This window comes from Typopeltis vanoorti, chromosome 11 (genome assembly GCF_054136105.1).
Source record: "Typopeltis vanoorti isolate ZY-2024b chromosome 11, IOZ_Tvanoo_1.0, whole genome shotgun sequence".
Taxonomy (NCBI): Eukaryota; Metazoa; Arthropoda; class Arachnida; order Uropygi; family Thelyphonidae; genus Typopeltis; species Typopeltis vanoorti.
This window is the reverse complement of record NC_143559.1, coordinates 72,948,356-72,967,407: the sequence shown is the minus strand read 5'-3', so window position 1 is coordinate 72,967,407 and position 19,052 is coordinate 72,948,356. Positions and strand designations below refer to the sequence as shown.

The following is a 19,052-nucleotide window of genomic DNA, read 5'->3' as shown; positions in this document are numbered from 1 at the left end:
AATTTTGGGGAAAAATGTGCGAGTTATATTCGATACATATTTTTGAACTCTTTTTGGAGATGTATTGAACCCTATGAATGTCAACTTGCTGACAGTACAGAAAACGTACAATACTATTAATAAACATCATAGAAACAGTTCAAACATGCAGCACTCAACCAAACTTGTTGTGAATTGAAAAAAAAACCAAACCAAAAACTTTGGAAAAATCCCACTTGTTCGCTACTGTAACTGATAACCGATTTTGAAAACATGAAAAAAAAAGAAAGAAAGTGTAATAGACACTTTATATTTCTATGCTAATTGCTCACTAAACATGAGCAATTAGCATATATTATTAAAGTGGGTGATTACGGATAGTCCTATTGATAAAAATATCTAGCGAAAAAATAATAGGAATACTACTTTACACTAAATAACCAGACGAAATAATGCAATATTAAACAAATTTATTTAAAATACTTTTCGAATGTCCAAACATGCACGAGTATGATCAACAAATGAAGTCTTTAGAACCATTAAAGGTACCGATCGACAATGAGATGTGACAACTTCGCATATTGACAATCTGAATGCTCCACGAGATAATCCATGACAACGAATGAGTGATTTCTTGCTTCCGAAGGAGTAATACGTTGACTGGGATCCAAGCATAACATCTTCTTCAGAATATCCACGAATATTTCTCGGTCTGCTACTTCCGCCGCCAGTGATGCTTCAGATTGGGATGAAGGTTTCTTAACTTTCAGAATAGAATTCACACCGTTGAGATGGAATTTTCTGTTGTCAAAATAGAGGTCATTAGTTTCACTTTCATACTGAAGAACGTCTTTTAACTTCCATTCATTATTTTCACGATAGAAATATATGGACGAGTTTATTCCTTTTTTCAACACATTCGAAGACGGGATCCCTTGAGTTTCGCAAATATACCGTAGTTGGTCATATGTAGAATGAGCGGGGTATAGACGACTTCCCAGGAACAGAAAAGCCATCACAGCCCCTAACGACCACATGTCAGCACTCTCACAAAAGCCAGCACCCACTAAACGTTCTGGAGAACTGTAGTCCACTAGATCTGGATGCTCGTCCTTGCTTGTATCTTTTATATAAGACGCCGATTCAAAATTGGTAAGTTTAAACTTGTATGGCCTTGTGTCACACAACGCTATGTTATCCGGCGATACGTTTTTGTGGACGATACCCATCTGTTTTAGTTTTCCTAAAGCCGAGAGTAATTGCACCAAAATACATCTTGAATGAGGCAGTGTAAGATGGCCATTTCTTGTTTCCTTCATCAAATTCTCCAGGGTTTTCCCAAGCTTTTCGAATGCTAGACAGGTGTAATGTTTATATTCGAAACTTTCATAAAACTTCACAATATGAAAGCGTTCCTCTGAGCATTTGCTTAAATCTTTCAACAAATCGATTTCTGACTGTAGAAACTCCTTTCCAAAATAATTGTGATTTACAGTTCTGATTGCGACAAATGAGTTCTCACCTGAACGGCAGCATTCGTACATTCCTCCAAACGCGCCCTCTGTGATTTCCTCAATAACTGTGTAATTTACGGAAGGAGAATTGAGAACTGTACCTTTAAAAAAGTCTTCGCATTTATCATCTATAACAATTATAAAACCAACGTTCTGCTCCGACTTTAAGTTTCTTGAGACTCGACATTCTTCCTTATTCAATCGCTTCCTTTTATCTTTCACTTCCTGGCTTGTGATTTCATCTGAACAATGTTCTCTCTTGCGTTTGAACTTCGTCAAAAAAGGCGTTTCATCTTCACCTTTCAGCTGAATGTTGAAAATGTTCTTGGAAACGGACCCCATTTTTTGAATTGATTTCTTGATATTTCTCTGTGAAATATCTAAATCTAAATATACTGAGAACAGCAACACAACACTTAAGAACTTTTCACAAATTTTTCTGAAATTTCTTAAGTATCTGATGCCTATTTTATATACGAAGACAATGTTACTCTCGCACCCATAGAAATAAATTATCAAGTTCTATATTAACTTGTTCTGATTGGACAAATCGAGTTGTTTCGCAAATTACTCTCGTACGAAATATAAGAGCCTCGGGACAATCTTACGATCGTCAGTGAGGTAATTGCCGACTTGAGTTCTAAGTTATTTTTTTGTCTCCTACTAGAGAAACATTTCTAAGCCTTTTTCCACCGCTTCCTGAGATGGTGGATCTCTGGCACAGGAATCAGGTTTTTCCGCACTTAAACAACAAGAAAATAGATAATAAAATTCTTGCTATTTCAAAAAATAATGCATAGTGTGTTAATTAAAGACCACGAGATGGCTTCAATTGTCTACATTGCTCCCGTCCTCGAGTGGAATTAAAATCTCCAGTGGTCTTGGACCAGCAGTGTTTGATTAGTTGAAGGTTTAGGCTAGCTATCCCCTAATCTTTAGACGCAAGATAGAGTTAAATGTCCTACATCCTTTTGAGAATAAATAAATAATACATCTTTTTCCTTCTTAGAGGTTTACTAGCCAGGAAATTGAACAAAAGCTAATCATGTTCGGATTTTTCTCTGAATTCTTCCAGACCAAACGTCCAACCCATTACATTAATTCTGAAAGTTCAAGAAACAGACATTAACCACTCAACCGGATGATGAAAAAAAAAAAAAGAAAAGAATTTTTTTTTTATTAGTAAATTATTTCTGTCCTATTTTCACAAAGCATGCGAAGTTTTCGATACAATTATATGAAGGACAGGAAGCATTTCATATTCGTTCATGACGAGAGGAACATTTATACCACTTCTTAGATGAAGATATATCCGGTTCGAAATGTGGGTGGTAATGTTTCTCTCCCGGAAAATCCTCCCCCCCCATACAAAAGGACAATCTTGCAGTTCAACTAACATAATGTTTATAAAATGCCAAGAGGCTATTTTCCCGGCGACATAAACGAGTTGTCATAGTGTTGTACTACAGAAGTGATGACTTACGCTTGGACTCGCCGATAGTTGTTCGGCATGAAACTCTTAGATTTCGATCTCCGAGTTTCGTACCCGATTGTAAAATAATACGGGATTTACTATCCCCCCTTTACTTGACATAATGTTTGTTAAATACTGTACTTGTATGTATGCATCGTTACCATATAAGTATATCCCAGCGAATTTTTTCTTCTGGAAAATCATTATTGATATATATATAAATATGTGTGTGTTTCATGGGAAAGACAAACTGTCGGTTAACATAATTGTTGATAGAAATAGACTAACCCAGGGTTAATTTACTTAGATGACTTCACTAAACATCCAAGTTAAATCCTGCTGTCTACCGATTTAGTTAATGTAACTACTCAGCCAATGATGCGTGTCCCTGATAATTGTAATTTCCACATTTTTTCATCGTTTGCGTTATGTGTTTATTTCCTTTTGCTCCGGTGTTGTTGTGCCAATGAATTTTCCATCCACTTCGACAGCAGAGCAATAACTTACGGCCAAATATAATATTTAGTTTTAAGTGTTGTAACTTTGCTTATAGAGATGGTCTTCACTTCGTGACATGTATGTTGAATGCCCGCCAGCTCTGTTTGGTTTCGTGATAGACTGGAAATCACACTTCCAATATCATCCCCGAGTTTGTTTTCGTATCAGACAAAAGCCTCAAGATGACACTGTAGAGTTTGGTGACGAGAGTAGCTGAATAAGAATGGAAGAGATGGCATTGTTTTTCTTATCGGAAACTCGGAATTTTCACCCCAAACAGGAAAAGCGATCACACACCTAATATACATAACACATCGGTGACAAAGTGTGGATCACTTTAGCTGTAATTTAGAAACAATAAGCCCAACAACGAAAAATAATTACCACTGTTCGACTTAAGACGGTACGCCTATAGAAAAAAATGTTACGTTCAAGTAGTGTTTAGGATTATGATCTCATTTTGCAGAAATGTATCAATCTGTATGAAATTCCGTATAATTGCTGAATCCTTATAACCATACAATGTTCGGAAAGAAGTCAAAGGACATCATAGTGTGAGGAACAAACAGTCAGGGCGCCAACCTTAATAAGATATAGGACCTCCTTTAGCTGCGATGACTGCAGCAATCCTATCACACACCTCTTTCAAACTCCATCGGTTCCTTTCTCGCAGCATATTTCACCCGGACAACTGCACTGACTTGGGAGCATCATGTTCCTTCAATTTATACCGGGTAGAAACACGTGACTCGTTACACTACACATACGTACTATGGTAGTGTAAACTACAACTACAACTGATCTTCTAGACACCTGGTTTTTTAAGTGGCGGGTGTGGAGAATTTTTTTTTCAAGTGAATAGAGATCTTGTTGATAGAGCGTGCTTTAAATTTTGTTGGCGAAACAACTTTGCTATTTTGTCTTTGAATGATTGTACATTATACGTAGATATATATACAATGGGAGAATCATTGGGAGTCTTGGTTTTCTTGTTCATCTGATTGTTTTGGAGGTCGAGTAGAACCTTGCCCCCCCCCTTTTTATTTTTGTCATTGGAAATTCTGCGTAAGGAATGGATGATGCCTATTTTTTGCACCAGGTGGAAATGAGAATTGGCGTGTAGGTAACGTCCTGGGTTTGTTGGTTTCCTATAGACTGAGAAGTTCGGTGCACTTTGTTCTGACACCTGAAGTATAGCTTTCCATTTTTTTTGTATTCAACTCCTTCCTATATCGATCCTCTCTGCAAACTGTCATCACAGTTTTCTTAGAAAATAAAAAAAAATTACTTTTCAAAGTGAGAGAAACTCAAACTTCAAACAAAATTTCTATTTTTTTTTTTTTGTCATTCTATTACAATTAAGGACATTTTTATTATCAGTTTATAGCAACTGTTGAAAACGATTAAACAAACCTTAATTAGAAAAGGAAAGAAAAACATGTCGCAATAACAATTCTAGCTATCTGTGCATTTTACATTCTAAGTCTCAATGGAAAATAATTTTCTTCTTCTTCTTCGAATTTAACCAGTAATTAATTGCTCTGAATGTTCCTCTTTTGATTTTAATATAATCCTTATTTTTACATGCCGGTATTGTTATTATCGTTACTTTTAAACGAAGTATTGAAACTGTCTAAAATGTGAGTGTTTTCATTCACAGTCCTAATCATTGCCTGGAGCGACTTGAAAAATGGCCATGTTTACTTTGAAAGCGGAATTTTCGTATTATTTAATCCATATTCGGCTATGATATTAATTTAGGATTGAGGTTTACAACTTTTTGTGGAAGGAATAGTCATAAAAAAATCAATAAAAGACGAGGAAGTAAAAGTAACCATACATCTTTGTTGAGTGTGAAAACGCGACTTATTTGAAAAGTGAGAGAAACCAAAAAAAAAAATTAAACACCCGACGAAAAAAAGGAGATTTGAACTCATTTGGTGAAACTCAAAGGATTAGCAGGTAAACCACTCAGCTACCTCCTCATATGGACTGTTTTATTCTAAGTACAGAGTGTTGTGAAACGTGAAATGGTTGACGGCTGTCTTCACTGGTACAAAGATAAAATCAATGTTGAGGGAGAGTAGTTTAAGTCCCACAGCTGTGCAGTTTAGCATATTAAATATATAATATGCTAACCTGCCTAATATGTTTAAGGAAGAAATATATCATATCAAGAATTTGGCATTTACTCACGATATTATTAAGAGTTATCATATAAAAGAATTGATGGATAATTAGAGTTCCGAAAGGAGGATTGGTAAATGGGTTGAATACGAAAAAAGTAGGAAACAATGTTGTACGAGAAATATATAGGGAATTCCAAACGGATACTACTACTACTACTACTAATAATAATAAACATAGGGTCTCATATCTAAGAAACTAAATTACATCAAGCAGTAGTTCGCAGTTTGTACAACAGAGGTCACAACAAAAATCAAGACAATAAATGGTCATGCAAGATACCCAGCCAGTGCAACGATAAACAGATAGACCGGGATCTCGAAACGTGAGATTGGCACTGCGATTTAGTCGTAACAGCCAAATAAAGGGGGGGGGCTCGAAATCTATCATTTTACTGCAAAATAACAACACTAACCTTTGTGAATTTTATGTATATAGATATATATAATATGTATATATCTTTATATATGAGAGCCTGTGTAGCTCAGTGGATGTGGCGTTTGCACACAAGGCGCTTGACCGCGCGAAGGAAGACTTGGTTTCGAGTCTACTCGGCGACTAGAGGAAATTTTTCTAAGCCGTTTTTCGACCGGTTCTTGAGTTAGTCGATCTCTGGCACGGGCAAGCGTGTTTTTTCTCTCGGAACCTCGGGTTTTTCGTCCGGTAAACCCAAGACATCCGACCGTAGAACCCACACTATTTCAGACATTAAATATATTATGTTAGGGACCACGATGGCGGCACTTGTTGAGCCATCTCTCTTCAATGCGTGCAGCTTAATTAGTGATAGCCTTGGGCCAGTTATCTCTGATTGGGTATAAGTGGAGATTGAACTGCCCACTCAGTCTGAAAAAGTTAGATACTCAGCTAATGCCTTTTATTCCCTTATAGGGCGTAGGCAAGGCCTTTATACCCTATCTAGCTTATGGAGACTGAGTGGGCAGTTCAATCTGCACCAATACTCAATCAGAGATAGCTGGCCCATGTCTATCACTAATTATAGGCGGCCACTTATAAAGAGGCTGGAAAACATCTCTTGGTACCTAACCCTATGAGGATATGTTACTGTCTGAAATAATGTGGGTACTACGGTCGATTTTCTTGAGTTTACGGAACGAAAAAGCCGAGTGTCCGGGAGAAAAATCCCCCTTGCCCGTGCCAGAGATCGACCAACTCGGAAACTCGGGCATATATATATATATATATATATATGCTTGAGTAGATTTTCGTTTCTAAAATGTCAAGTATATATATATATATATGTCAAATAATATATGTCAAATAATATATATATATATTCTTGACATTTTAGAAACGAAAATCTTTTGCTCCTCTGCATAGCCAGTCTCTTGGGATAGAATCCGCATCACTGCATGAAATTAAAGCGGTTATGATCAAAGGAGGAAGGGGAAAAATCTAGGAGAGTTCGTGTTTAAATGTCAGGATCTTGATGCAACATACTGACACGCATTCATGCTCAGTCCTTTTTAATTGCAACATTAAATATTTTTATTCAGTTCAAAGATTCTTCGTATTACAGTAGAGCGATAAAGTGAAACTAAATTATTCCGTAGAGACAAGAAGGTTTTATTATGTTTTGATTTGTTCGTTTGGAATTAAATATATTTATTTCACAACCTTTGAAAAAGATTCGTTACTAAATTTTGAGCAATTGCAGACCGTTCTTCATTAATTAAAATTAAAATAATAAATGCAGATTTTAAAAAAAGAAGAAGAGCCTCTAGTGAGGATTGAACTCACGATCCCTGGTTTACAAGACCAGTGCTCTAACCACTTTAAAAAAAAAAAAAACTTTATTATCAACTTTTGCAATTATTTACATCATAATGAATTATATATACAATATATACATTCGAAATATAATTGTTATACCATCATTTCAATCGAATTTCTAACCACTGAGCTATAGAGGCACACCACATCGGATTTCGGATACTAATGAAATCCCATTAATATTAAAATTTTCCCATGTATAAATTATACATGGCAAACATTTAATAATGAGAAGTTTCAGATGCCTCCAGTTTAAAAAGCAATTTTTTTATCGATGTGAATTTTGCGATGTGAATTAAATAACCATTAAGAAAAAGAACTTAGAAAAATGCCAGGCTGGCAAACAGTGAACATAACCGTAATTTTCGTATAGCACCATTTTTGAGTAAAAAAAAAAAAAGTGTGATTTTGGCTTTCCGGAATGCGGTCACCAAGCGATCAATCCAACATTACTAGTAAAGATCAATATACTTACAAGGATTCAAAAGATTTCATATCTATTTTTATCTTATTTTTCTGCATTATGTTATTGTATAATAAACACATAAAGTGTCGAATATACAATAACATAATACAGAAAATAAGATTCGTCGCCATATTCTAATCCGAAGCATTATCTAAACGTACTGAAATATTATGAGAGAAAATATTTCTTTCTAAGAAAAAAAATAAACTTTAAGACTAACAATAACAGCAATTATTTATTATAGTTGTAGTACGAAATTCGATATTCTGTAGAATAGCTGATATTTTTAGGTAAAGCCTACGATAACTGCGATGATTTAGTTAAAGGCATTTAACGAATACTTTTTGCAGTACTGTCGACAGGGTGTAGCATAGAGGCAGCCTACCTCACGACGCGGCTTAATTAAGGGCGCTCGTTCAGCCATATTGGGTAGGCGCCGTCGCAACGCTAACAATTCCTGCTAGCGTGGCAAGTGCGGTAAGAAGTTTTTCTAAGCTTAAACTGATTAAAAATTATTTGCGAACAGTAATGACCTAAGAAAAATTGGTTGGTCTAGCAACTATATTGATAGAGGCGGACATAGCTTATGATTTAAATTTAGAAGAGCTTATAAACAGGTTTATTGTACGACATCCCCGTAGAGCAAACATTTAATTAACATTCTTATGTAATTGTTTTGCATTAATGTTTCTCTTGTAATAAAAACAAAATAGCAATTGAAGGTTTTCTTATATTTTTGTCTTATAATCCATCAGGAGCGATATTTAATTTGTCTCAGGACGCAATCTAATCTGGCGCCTCGACTTTTTGTTATACAGTTTAAGTAAGCTGAAGTGCATAAAACATATTTTGCAACTGAAATTTACTTTCGGGAATACCTGACGACAGTGAATGTTGTTGAGCTCAGCGAGTCTATTAATTAATCGTTAATATTTCTTGGTGCGTTTGCACTGTCGTCACTGCTACGGTATTTGAGCTTTGTTGATTATTTTGATATTGTAAATGCAAGTGAGTAATAGAATAGTGAAAGAAAAGTAATTAATAATATAAAATTTGCAAGATATATTGAAAACAGATTGAAACATGAAATAAAATAAAACGACGTCTGGCATCCTGAAACTTGTATCGTTTCAATTTGCGTATTCAACTCCTAGAAGTAGACTGTGAGAAAGGTCACACTATAAGCTTTAACATATTTTTACTATTACGTTTTTCATTTGTGTTCATCAGACATAAATAAATGTCTGAAAGCGAAAATCATGATTTTTATTTGAGAAATATGACAGATCATCGCAAGCAAAATTTTACGAATCAAGTTATTCAATGGAATACATAGTAATTATAAAAATAATTGAAGTATATACTTCAAAGGAGGGACACACTCACATCCTTCGCTCTCATGGTGAGTGGTTATAGATTTAAATGTAGTTTTTATGATTAAACAGTTTGTTATTATTATTATTTACAAAATAAATAATTAAAATAAAATGGAATAACCTTTTCATTTTTTACAACATTAAATTTAGAATATTATTCCACTAAGGACGAGGTAGCCGAGTGGTTAATTGTTGTGAAAAGCTGGGCCGTAAATATTAATCAGAGACACTATTTGAGCTTCCCAGGCTATTTCAACCTCTAGTGCTCTGTGTTCTATCAGTGTGCAGTGAGATATGATTTGCAGGTTGCTCTTTTTTCTTACTAGGGTTATTAGACCTGCAATGCCATTACTCTGTGCTAGTTCAGGCAATCGACTGTTAATGCATTGAGGTTTCATTCCGTGGGTTCGAATCCTGTTCTCGTCGAATGGTTTTATAATTATATCATTCTGTCGATCTTAAAAAAAACACGTGTTTTCGCTCAACTGCGATTTTAGGTTCCTGTTCTTTCTGCGTTTTATTTACTTTATATGATTAATGTCTACTACGAAAATTTGTAAACCTACCTCATATTAATAAACTTTAAAAAGGTAAATTAAATGTTATAAATATATTAAAAATAGACGAGGCATATTTTTTTTTTTTCAAAGCCACTTCAAAAATTGTCTGCTAGAGGTCGCTGTTTACTTGGCTAACTAAGCTAGTTATTATTCCGAATAACGGAGTTCATTAGTATTTTGTTATAGGAAGATTTCAGAATAAATTTGTTTTATTCAATAATTCGAGTGTATTTTAAGTGGACAACATTCGCGTGTATTACACAAACGTAGTTGTCAAGTCTTGAGAATTTTATTTCAGGAAATCGAATATAAAAATTCCATTATTGCCAAGCAATTAACAGGCATGTTTTTTACTTTAAAATGAAAATGTGACATTAATGCAATAACAAAGTTTGCATATCATCCATTTAATAAGAATGAAATTTACTGTAACTAAAATAACAATCAGCTATTGCCGAATTTCAAATCGCTAGAGCTAAAATTTTGATTTTAGCGGTATCCAGTGTGCCATCACATTTCTGCTCACTGAAGGCTTGATTTATCTTAGAGAAAAAAAAAAAAAAAACGAGCATGTTTACTTTAGAAAGCAGAGTTTCTTATTATTTAATCCTTATTCTATAAATATCATTAATATAAGATAAAGTTTATAACCTTTCGTGTGAGTTCACAGATCAGATATTATAGAAAAAACTTGGCTAACAAAGTCAGCCCTTATTCCAAATAATATTCAAAATAATGCATCTGGCCATAAACGAAATTAAGTAGCAGGTATGGAAGTGAAACGTAACTTGTTGACTGTAAGTACATGACTTTTTTGAAGTATATCAAATAAAAAAAAAAGAAATCGACGAGGATGGGATTCGAACCCACGCGGGGAAACCCCAACGGATTAGCAGTCCATCGCCTTAACCACTCGGCCACCTCGTCTTCGAAACTCTCTTACTTTTGAAACCGGAATGTTGTAATAAATAAGCCAATTGAATACGTTATCTCAGTAGTTTAATCAAAACAAAGATATAAGGTCAATTCGAAACGCTACATTAGCTACATTAGATATGACAATCGTGTCGTTTAACTATAACCTTGCTTATCTAGAAGCAATAAATCTAATGAGGTTTTTTAAACTTTTTTTTCCCTTTATGTATTACGGAAAAAAAATATATATAATTATTCATTTGTAAATCTTCATTTGAATTCTTCACGTTACTTGCTACAGTGACACGGGATATGAAATACCGACGTTGAGTTTAAAATCTATGAAAAATGTGGAAATGGCGACTATATCGTAAATGACTGTAAATGAATTCATAGCAAAGTATGGTAGATATTGTACGAATGCCGAATAGTTGTTCTTGATATAATGTTTAGGGCCTCCCTCGATGAGTCTAAGGACTCCTTGGAGTTGCCAATAATAATAATAATAATAATAATAATAATAATAATAATAATAATAATAATAATAATAATAATAATAATAATAATAATAATAATAATAAAATTCCGCGCGGTTAGCCTAGTGGTTATGCGCTTCGCAACCATATGCCTGGGGAAAGAGTGTCCTAGGTTCGATTCCCGTCGGTGACGTGAATCGAACTGAAGGATCTTCCTCAGCCATAGCCAAGTTAGCCAGTCTTGGGCGTGGACAGCAAGGTTTTTTCCCCAGTTTATTCTGGGGGTTTTCATCCCGCAAAGCAGACAAACTGGCCTTGAGAACTTAACACTACAGGCCATAGGATATACCGGGGCATAGGGCTGACCACCTTATCCTGTAAACGGATTGAGGTCCGATGATCAATGGACCCTCGACACCGCAAGGTAAAAGCGGGTATAAAGAAGATGAGATAATAATAATAATCCCCCGAAGGAACACGGTCGTGGCGGTGGGGCTTGCGTGCTTCAGTGATGTTGAGAGCTATTCTGGCGGAAGCATAGCTGCCAGCAGGGCCATCCCTGTCAGACAGGTCTCAACTGAGGAGCCAGACTAACAGTGTTCCATTCCCCATCTTAATGGTGAAAAGGAAGAATAGATCCATACCGGATCAGTCGAGGCCCGGGTCATCAAGGACTGCGTCAGATGTTGGGGATCCTGGGCATCAGGCGACAAGTGGACTACAGGACCCAGCTCTCCTTGATGGGCAATCAGGGCACGAAGCTGAAAAGCGACAGGATGAAACCAAACGTAAAAAAATGGACTGTAGAAGAAAACAGAGAAGTTATGAAATGTTTTTACAGATCAACACCAGAAAAACGAGGTTTCAGAAAACGTATGCATTCATTTTGGAAAAAAAATTCCCAGAATCTGCAATAACAGAACAAAGACTTATTGAACAAAAGAATTTCATTTTCCGTAACAAAATATTTATTGAACTTGAGCTGCAAGAGTTACGTAATAAACCAGCAACGCCAGTAACAGCAAATCATCAGGAGGTAGCTATATCAAACTTTGGAATTCAACTCAGTAAACATCAAGCTGATGACACATCAGAATGTTTTGACAGAAATGCAGTGTAAAATGAAGTCAGGAATATTGGAATATATGAACTCCATAAATGACCGTATAAGACTACCACCATTAAAAGCTTTACAAAAATCTAAGTTAAAACAACTCCGCTTAGACGCAAATGCTCTAATTGAAACCATCACAACCAATAGTATAAAGGAAACAAATCAGCTCCTATACAGCACGGCCTATATCATTTCAGCGAAGCTTGGTTGCAAACAAAAAGAGCAAAAGCCGAGGATGAAACAATCTACACCATGGAAAATCCAGTTAGAACGAAAAGTCAACAAACTTCGAGCTGATCTGAGCAACTTAAAGAGTTTTAAAGAAGGATGGCTGAAAAATAATAACATCAAAAACAAACTGATTAACACATAATTTGGCCAACAAAACAATTGCTGAAGTTACCGAAGAGCTAAAACAAAGAATTACAGTGACTGCACAGAAAATTAAAAGATATGAAGCAAAAATTAACCAATATGTACAAAAGATGCAATTTTGACAGAACCAACGTCAGTTCTTTCAGTCTCTCCAAAGAAATACAAACCATCATTCACCAGGAAAAGAAGACACATTCAAATTTTGGAAATCAATCTGGAATAATCCTATTGAACATGATAAAGATGCCTCATGGATTAAGGAAATGATATAGGCTGTGCTGATAGAGAAATGATAGAGAAAAGTGCGCTCAGAAATGAAACAAAAACAAATGCAAAATGTCATTATCACTAAAGAGGTCAGTGCTCAAGCTAGAAATTTAAAAAACTGGAGTGAACCTGGCAAAGACGAAATACATGGATTTTGGTTAAAACATCTAACCAGTTTACATGATCAAATGGCAGAACAATTTAATTATTTGTTTCAGTCAGGCTCAGTGGAAGACTGGATGATATCTGAGCGCACTTTTCTCTTTGTGAAAGATAAGGATAAGGATGCAGACCCAAGTAACTCTCGTCCAATACCATGCCTACCAACTATGCTTAAGCTGTTCACTACAATCATAGCAAATTCTATATACCATCGCTTATCAGATTTATTCGATTGAACAAAAAGGCAATTTGTAAAAATCTAGAGAAACAAAAGACCAGATCCTTATTAATAAAATTATTCTCAGAAACTTAAAAAGACGAAAAACTAACTTAATCGTGGCATGGATAGACTTCAAGAAAGCATTCGATTCCCTCCCACACTTCTAGTTCCTAAAATCGTTTCTGGCTGCCTGCTATGAAATCATGGAAAACAACTTTAATAGTGAATAATGAACGATTTGGAGATATCAGTATTAAACGTGGAATTTTCCAAGGTGATTCCTTGTTACCATTGCTCTTCAACATTTCTTTGATACCTTTGTCTATGATTCTGAAGAAAACACAACTTGGATATGAAATTGTTAAATGTAATATTAAAATTTCCTATCTGTTGTATATGGACGCCTTGAAGTTATATGGAAAAAGATTCTTTATGGAACACAGTTCGTATTTTGAGTCAGGACATCAAAATGGAATTTGGTTTAGATAAATGCGCAATTTTATCTATTAAAAGAGGAAAAAGTATGACACTATCAGTTTTAATTTTGATCAAGAGAAATATATAAAAGCAATTTCAGCTGACGAACACAATAAATACCTAGGAATATTAGAAGCCAACGACATTCTCCACTCGAAAGTTAAACAACAAGCAGCATCAGAATATATCAAAGGAGTTAGAAATATTCTGACAACAAAACTAAATGGATTAAATACAATTAGAGCAATGAATTCTTGGGCTATACAAGTGATCCGATACACAGCTGGCATAATAGATTGGACAAAAGAAGACCTGGACAAACTGGACTGCAAAACTAGAAAACTAATGACTATGTATCATGCATTACATTCACGAAGTGATGTTGACCGGTTGTACCTACCGAGGAGAATAGGTGGACGGGGTCTGCTGTAAGTGAGACAGACTGTGGAAGAAGAAGAAATTAGTTTAAGAAGTTACTTCGACAATAGCTCTGAGCCAATGCTTCAAGCAATTACACAAGAGGGCCTTCAAGCAACAGGAAACAAATCCGATTACAAAAAGTTACAACAAAATAACCGATATGTGCGCTGGAAAAATAAACCCTTGCATGACCAATTTCTTCGAGATACCGAGGACAAAAATTGACGTGAACAAGACGTGGCAATGGCTACAAATACAGATACATTAAAAAAAGAAACAGAAGGATTTATTCTATAGCTCAAGAACAGGCATTACAAACTAATGCAATCAAAACAAAAATTTTGAACATCAATAATAACAGCAAATGCAGATTATGCAATTAGAAAGATGAGACTGTAGAACATCTAATCAGTGCCTGCAGCAAAATAGCTCAAACTGACTATAAATACCGCCATGATCAAGTGGCCAAAATAGTTCATTGGCATGTATGCAAAAAAATATGGCTTTCCTACTTCTGATAACTTGTTGCAGCATAAAATGGAAAACGAAACAGCAAAAATTCTCTGGGACTTTAGAACACAAACTGATCGGCATTTGGAACACAATAGACCTGAGATCACAATTATCGAACATCGACAGGTTTGGATTATCGATATCTCAGTACCCAGTGATAACCACATTAAAAACAAAGAACTGGAAAATATTACTAAATATCGAGATCAGGCAATCGAAGTTGGCCGACTGTGGCTTAAACACACCAAAGTCATCCCAATAGTTATCGGTGCACTTGGTTCAACTTCAAAGAAGCTATCCAACTATTTACGGCAATTAAACATCAACGAAGTGACCCCATATGACCTACAAAAAACAGCATTACTTGGAACAGTCCATATTTTACGACACTACCTGATGGATTATTCTTAGATTCTTGGGTAGAATCTGAATTGTTCTGAATTACCAATCAAATTTTTGTTTATATGATATCTTGTTTTGACTGTGTATCAATATGTAAATAAAATAATAATAATATCAGGCTATGAGGCTAATTATGACGTTTTTTAATTGCATGTGTTCTCTGACCAGTTTTCAAGAATCCAATTTCTGGGAGATAACTTATCTTTAAAACTTTATTTAAAATCAGTTAACCTTCATTTACTTAAAACTGTTTAGGCAAATTCAACAAACTACATCACGAGACGAATGCTGCTCTGTTAAAGTGATGTGCTGCTAATGAACTGACCGCATAGGTTCGAATCCCATTCACGTCAGTTAATGGTATTTATTTCTTTATTACTGAAATTCTTTCTTGTAAACTACACCACTGTGGGTTGTGTAGAGTGGATCATCCTGCCACTTCATGGCACGAAATATTAATAATAATAATAATAATAATAATAATAGTATTATTAGAGCCTGTGTAGCTCAGTGAAAGTAATTTGTGCAACCGCTGCACTAGGTCGCCCGAAAAATGCGAACTAAGTTTACTTCTAGTCACCAAATAGAGGAACTTTTTTCTAAACCTTTTACTGACCGGTTTCCGAGTTAGTCGATCTGTGACACGGGCAGGGGTTTTGTTCTCCCGGAAACTCTGATTTTTCTTTCTATAAACTCAAGAAAATAGACCCTAGAACTCATACTATGTGACAGCAAAATATAGTATTGGGAATTAGTGACCACGAGATGGAGGTACATGTTAGCCGTTTCTCTTCATCGAATGCATTGTATAATTAGTGATAGATAGCCTTGGACCAGCTATCTCTGATTGGGTAGTAGTGGAAATTGAACTGCCCACTCAGTCTCCAAAAGTTAGATATGGCTAAAACGGCCTCGTCTACTCCGTATACGGGAATAAAAAGGCGTTAGCTGTTTTTTTTTTAATCTAAAAACCGTTATTTTCTTACCGCTCGATAGTATTTTATATAATTTATTTTGTAGCAATAGTTGTATTTTACAATACTCAATGTGCTGTGTGGGCTAGGGGCAGTATCAGTACTGGCTAGTATACTCAACGCTGGAGCTGCATTCAATGCAAACCACACCAAACCACTATCTAGCGGGGATAACGTAGTGGGGGTTATATGCGTGATGCACGTGCAATTTGAGCTGGTAGCATTGTAGACCCACCACTACAAATTCTTACGAGCCGCCACTGTTACACTGCAATATTCTACTAGCGGTTGTAACACTGAATTTTGATAAATGAGCTCACAGAAGAAGAAGATGATGCATTGGTACGAAACCCATTCTCTGCTTCGATGGATGTAGCCGGCTTTCCCGATGAAGTACAGGATGAATTCTTGGATCTGTGGAACGATTCCCCGAGAAGTAATTTGTTTTATAAAATTTTGGTTCTGGTGTGCTATGTATCAGTCATATCCAAATGTCACCATGTTTGCCTTTCGAGTTTTACTTCCATTTGCAAGAGTGGATTTTCAACGCTTCTTCATATCAAAGCAAAAACAAGAAACAGACTGAATGTTGAGAATGACATGAGGTTGGCTTTAATAAACAATCATCCTCGAATGTTGAAGCTGGTTGCCCAGATGAAAGTACAACCATCGCATTAAATGATAGGCTAGTTAAATATAGGTTAGAAATATAATCTAAAAACTCTATTTTGAATGTGTTATTTTTACCCTATTAAAAATGCCTTTTATGCAAATTTGGCTGGGTTATGTTACTTGGCTATTATAAAACGGGGTCGCGACTCAAAAAAGATTGGGAGATCACTGCCTTAAATAGTATATGACTTGAATAACAGGTGTAACTCAACTGATGTTTAGGACTATTTCTATTTATGATTTTTTTTAATTACCGGTAACGCCGAAGAAATGAAGAAGCTGACTGGTGCTTTTATAGCTAAGTGGTGAGAACAGTTGTCTTACAGAGCCAGGATGCTGAATTCGAATCGTAATTATAGGCAACTATAATTACGATTTGGTTGTTGTCAAAAGCTTCATGTTTTGCTTTTTTTTTTTTTTGGATTCAATATGCTAGGAAACAATTCTTATATATATGATTTTTTTACCCGAATCACTCATGCACTGAGGTATACAACAGACGTCTGTACTGAACACAAATTTCTTTAAAGATTTTGCTCATTCAATTATTAATTTGAGTGAGCAAAATTAAGTATATATGAAACCAAGCATATTGGTGCTCACCGGTCACTTTTATTATGAAATATATATATATATTTATATATTTTATTAACAAAAGTCCATTTATATCTGGTAGAATGCTGTTTATCTTTGCATCTATTTCTTCTCATATAAACCTGAACACAGAGAATATTACATATGACCAAAGAAATTATATAGAAATTATTTTAATTTCAGTTATTTATTTCAAGAAGTTCAGTTTCAACACAGGACTGTAATTTCTTTAAAAAAAAAAAATGTCATGATGCTGATATTTGGCTGAAATATTTGGTACTGAGGTCTGTTAATCGCCATCTTCCAAAAAACACCAAAATTCCGATGTTTATCTATATAAATAGCTAGTGTGCATGGAATTTTGGTGGTGGTGGGGGGGAGATATATGGTGAGAAAGCAACAACTCTAAGCAGTTATGTCATAAAATATAGCCAGTCATCGTTATCCTTTATCTGCAACACACTACTCGCTTATCAAACTGATTAAATCAAAAGTTAACAAACTATAAAACGGAAGAAATCCCACGTTTAAACTTATTTATCTGGAGAATTTTTTCCTATATGCTGTACTCATGTTTAGGACTATTCCTATTTATGATATTTTTTTAATTACCGGTAACTTCGAAGAAATGAAGAAGCTGATTGGTGCGTCTTCATTCTATATATATATATATATATATATATATATATATATATTATTGACATTCTGTGTTTTGAAAATGTCTATGAAAATTAAGTGAAATTTCTTTAAATAAATAAGTTTTAACCTGGAATTTCTTTTTCTTTTCTTTTAGTTTGCTACTATTATGCCCACTCATGGTATTCTAATATTGAAACAAATATTATTAATATTATTATTAAGAAAGACCTCCAGGGAATCAGGAACTCATCGAGGGAGGCCATACCATTCGCACCAGCTGTCATACTTGTACTAATATGTCATACCAGCTGTCATACCAATGGCAATCCATTCCAATCACGCAGTACTCTGTGAGAGAAAAATTTAGCCGCAACCCCTTCTTGACAGTATTAAATCTCAACTGTCATGGATACCAACGTGTCCTTTACCCACTCTCCATAAAATGAAAAATTCCATCTACTGAAATTATGCATAATCCTGTCATAAGTTTATGTCTCAATCATATAACCCCCCTCTTCCTCCTGTTCGCTAGTGTGGACAGATTACAAATTCTCAATTTGCCTTCATAATCTGTATTCCATAATCCTGGTATTTTTCATACTCTCCCCATTGTATCAGAATCAGCAAGGTAACCTATGCGCAATATTCCAAGTGAGGTCTTATCAAAGCCTTGTAAAGAAACAAAATGACTTCCATACTTTTACGTGTCAAGGTTCGTTTCAGCGTTGCAATTATTCTGAACATGGCTCCTGAACTTTGACTTCCTGTCTACTAAAACTCCAAGATCCATAGCCTCATCAGTTTCTTTTAGCATAATCCCACCAATAAAATATAATACGACATCTAATCACACAAAAGTGCACGACTGATAGCCATTTTTCAGCCACAATTCCAGCATATTCAAAGCATTCTGCAAGTCAGCACTCCTAATTCCCCTACCTACCTATCTTTGCATCATGAGCAAATAACTTTATGTCGCCTATC

The 19,052-nt window shown here is 35.2% G+C and overlaps 1 protein-coding gene and 1 non-coding gene across 2 annotated transcripts; both read right to left on the bottom strand.

The window, feature by feature from the left end:
* Positions 1-518: 518 nt before the first annotated feature.
* On the bottom strand, positions 519-1,835 carry LOC150101738 (homeodomain-interacting protein kinase 3-like). Its single transcript, XM_090399902.1, has one exon. The coding sequence runs from the start codon at positions 1,833-1,835 to the stop codon at positions 519-521; it is 1,317 nt and encodes a 438-aa protein (XP_090256028.1).
* An 8,858-nt stretch (positions 1,836-10,693) lies between these two features.
* On the bottom strand, positions 10,694-10,775 carry TRNAS-GCU (transfer RNA serine (anticodon GCU)). The gene has a single exon. It is a non-coding gene; the product is annotated as a tRNA-Ser (tRNA).
* Between the last annotated feature and the right edge of the window lie 8,277 nt (positions 10,776-19,052).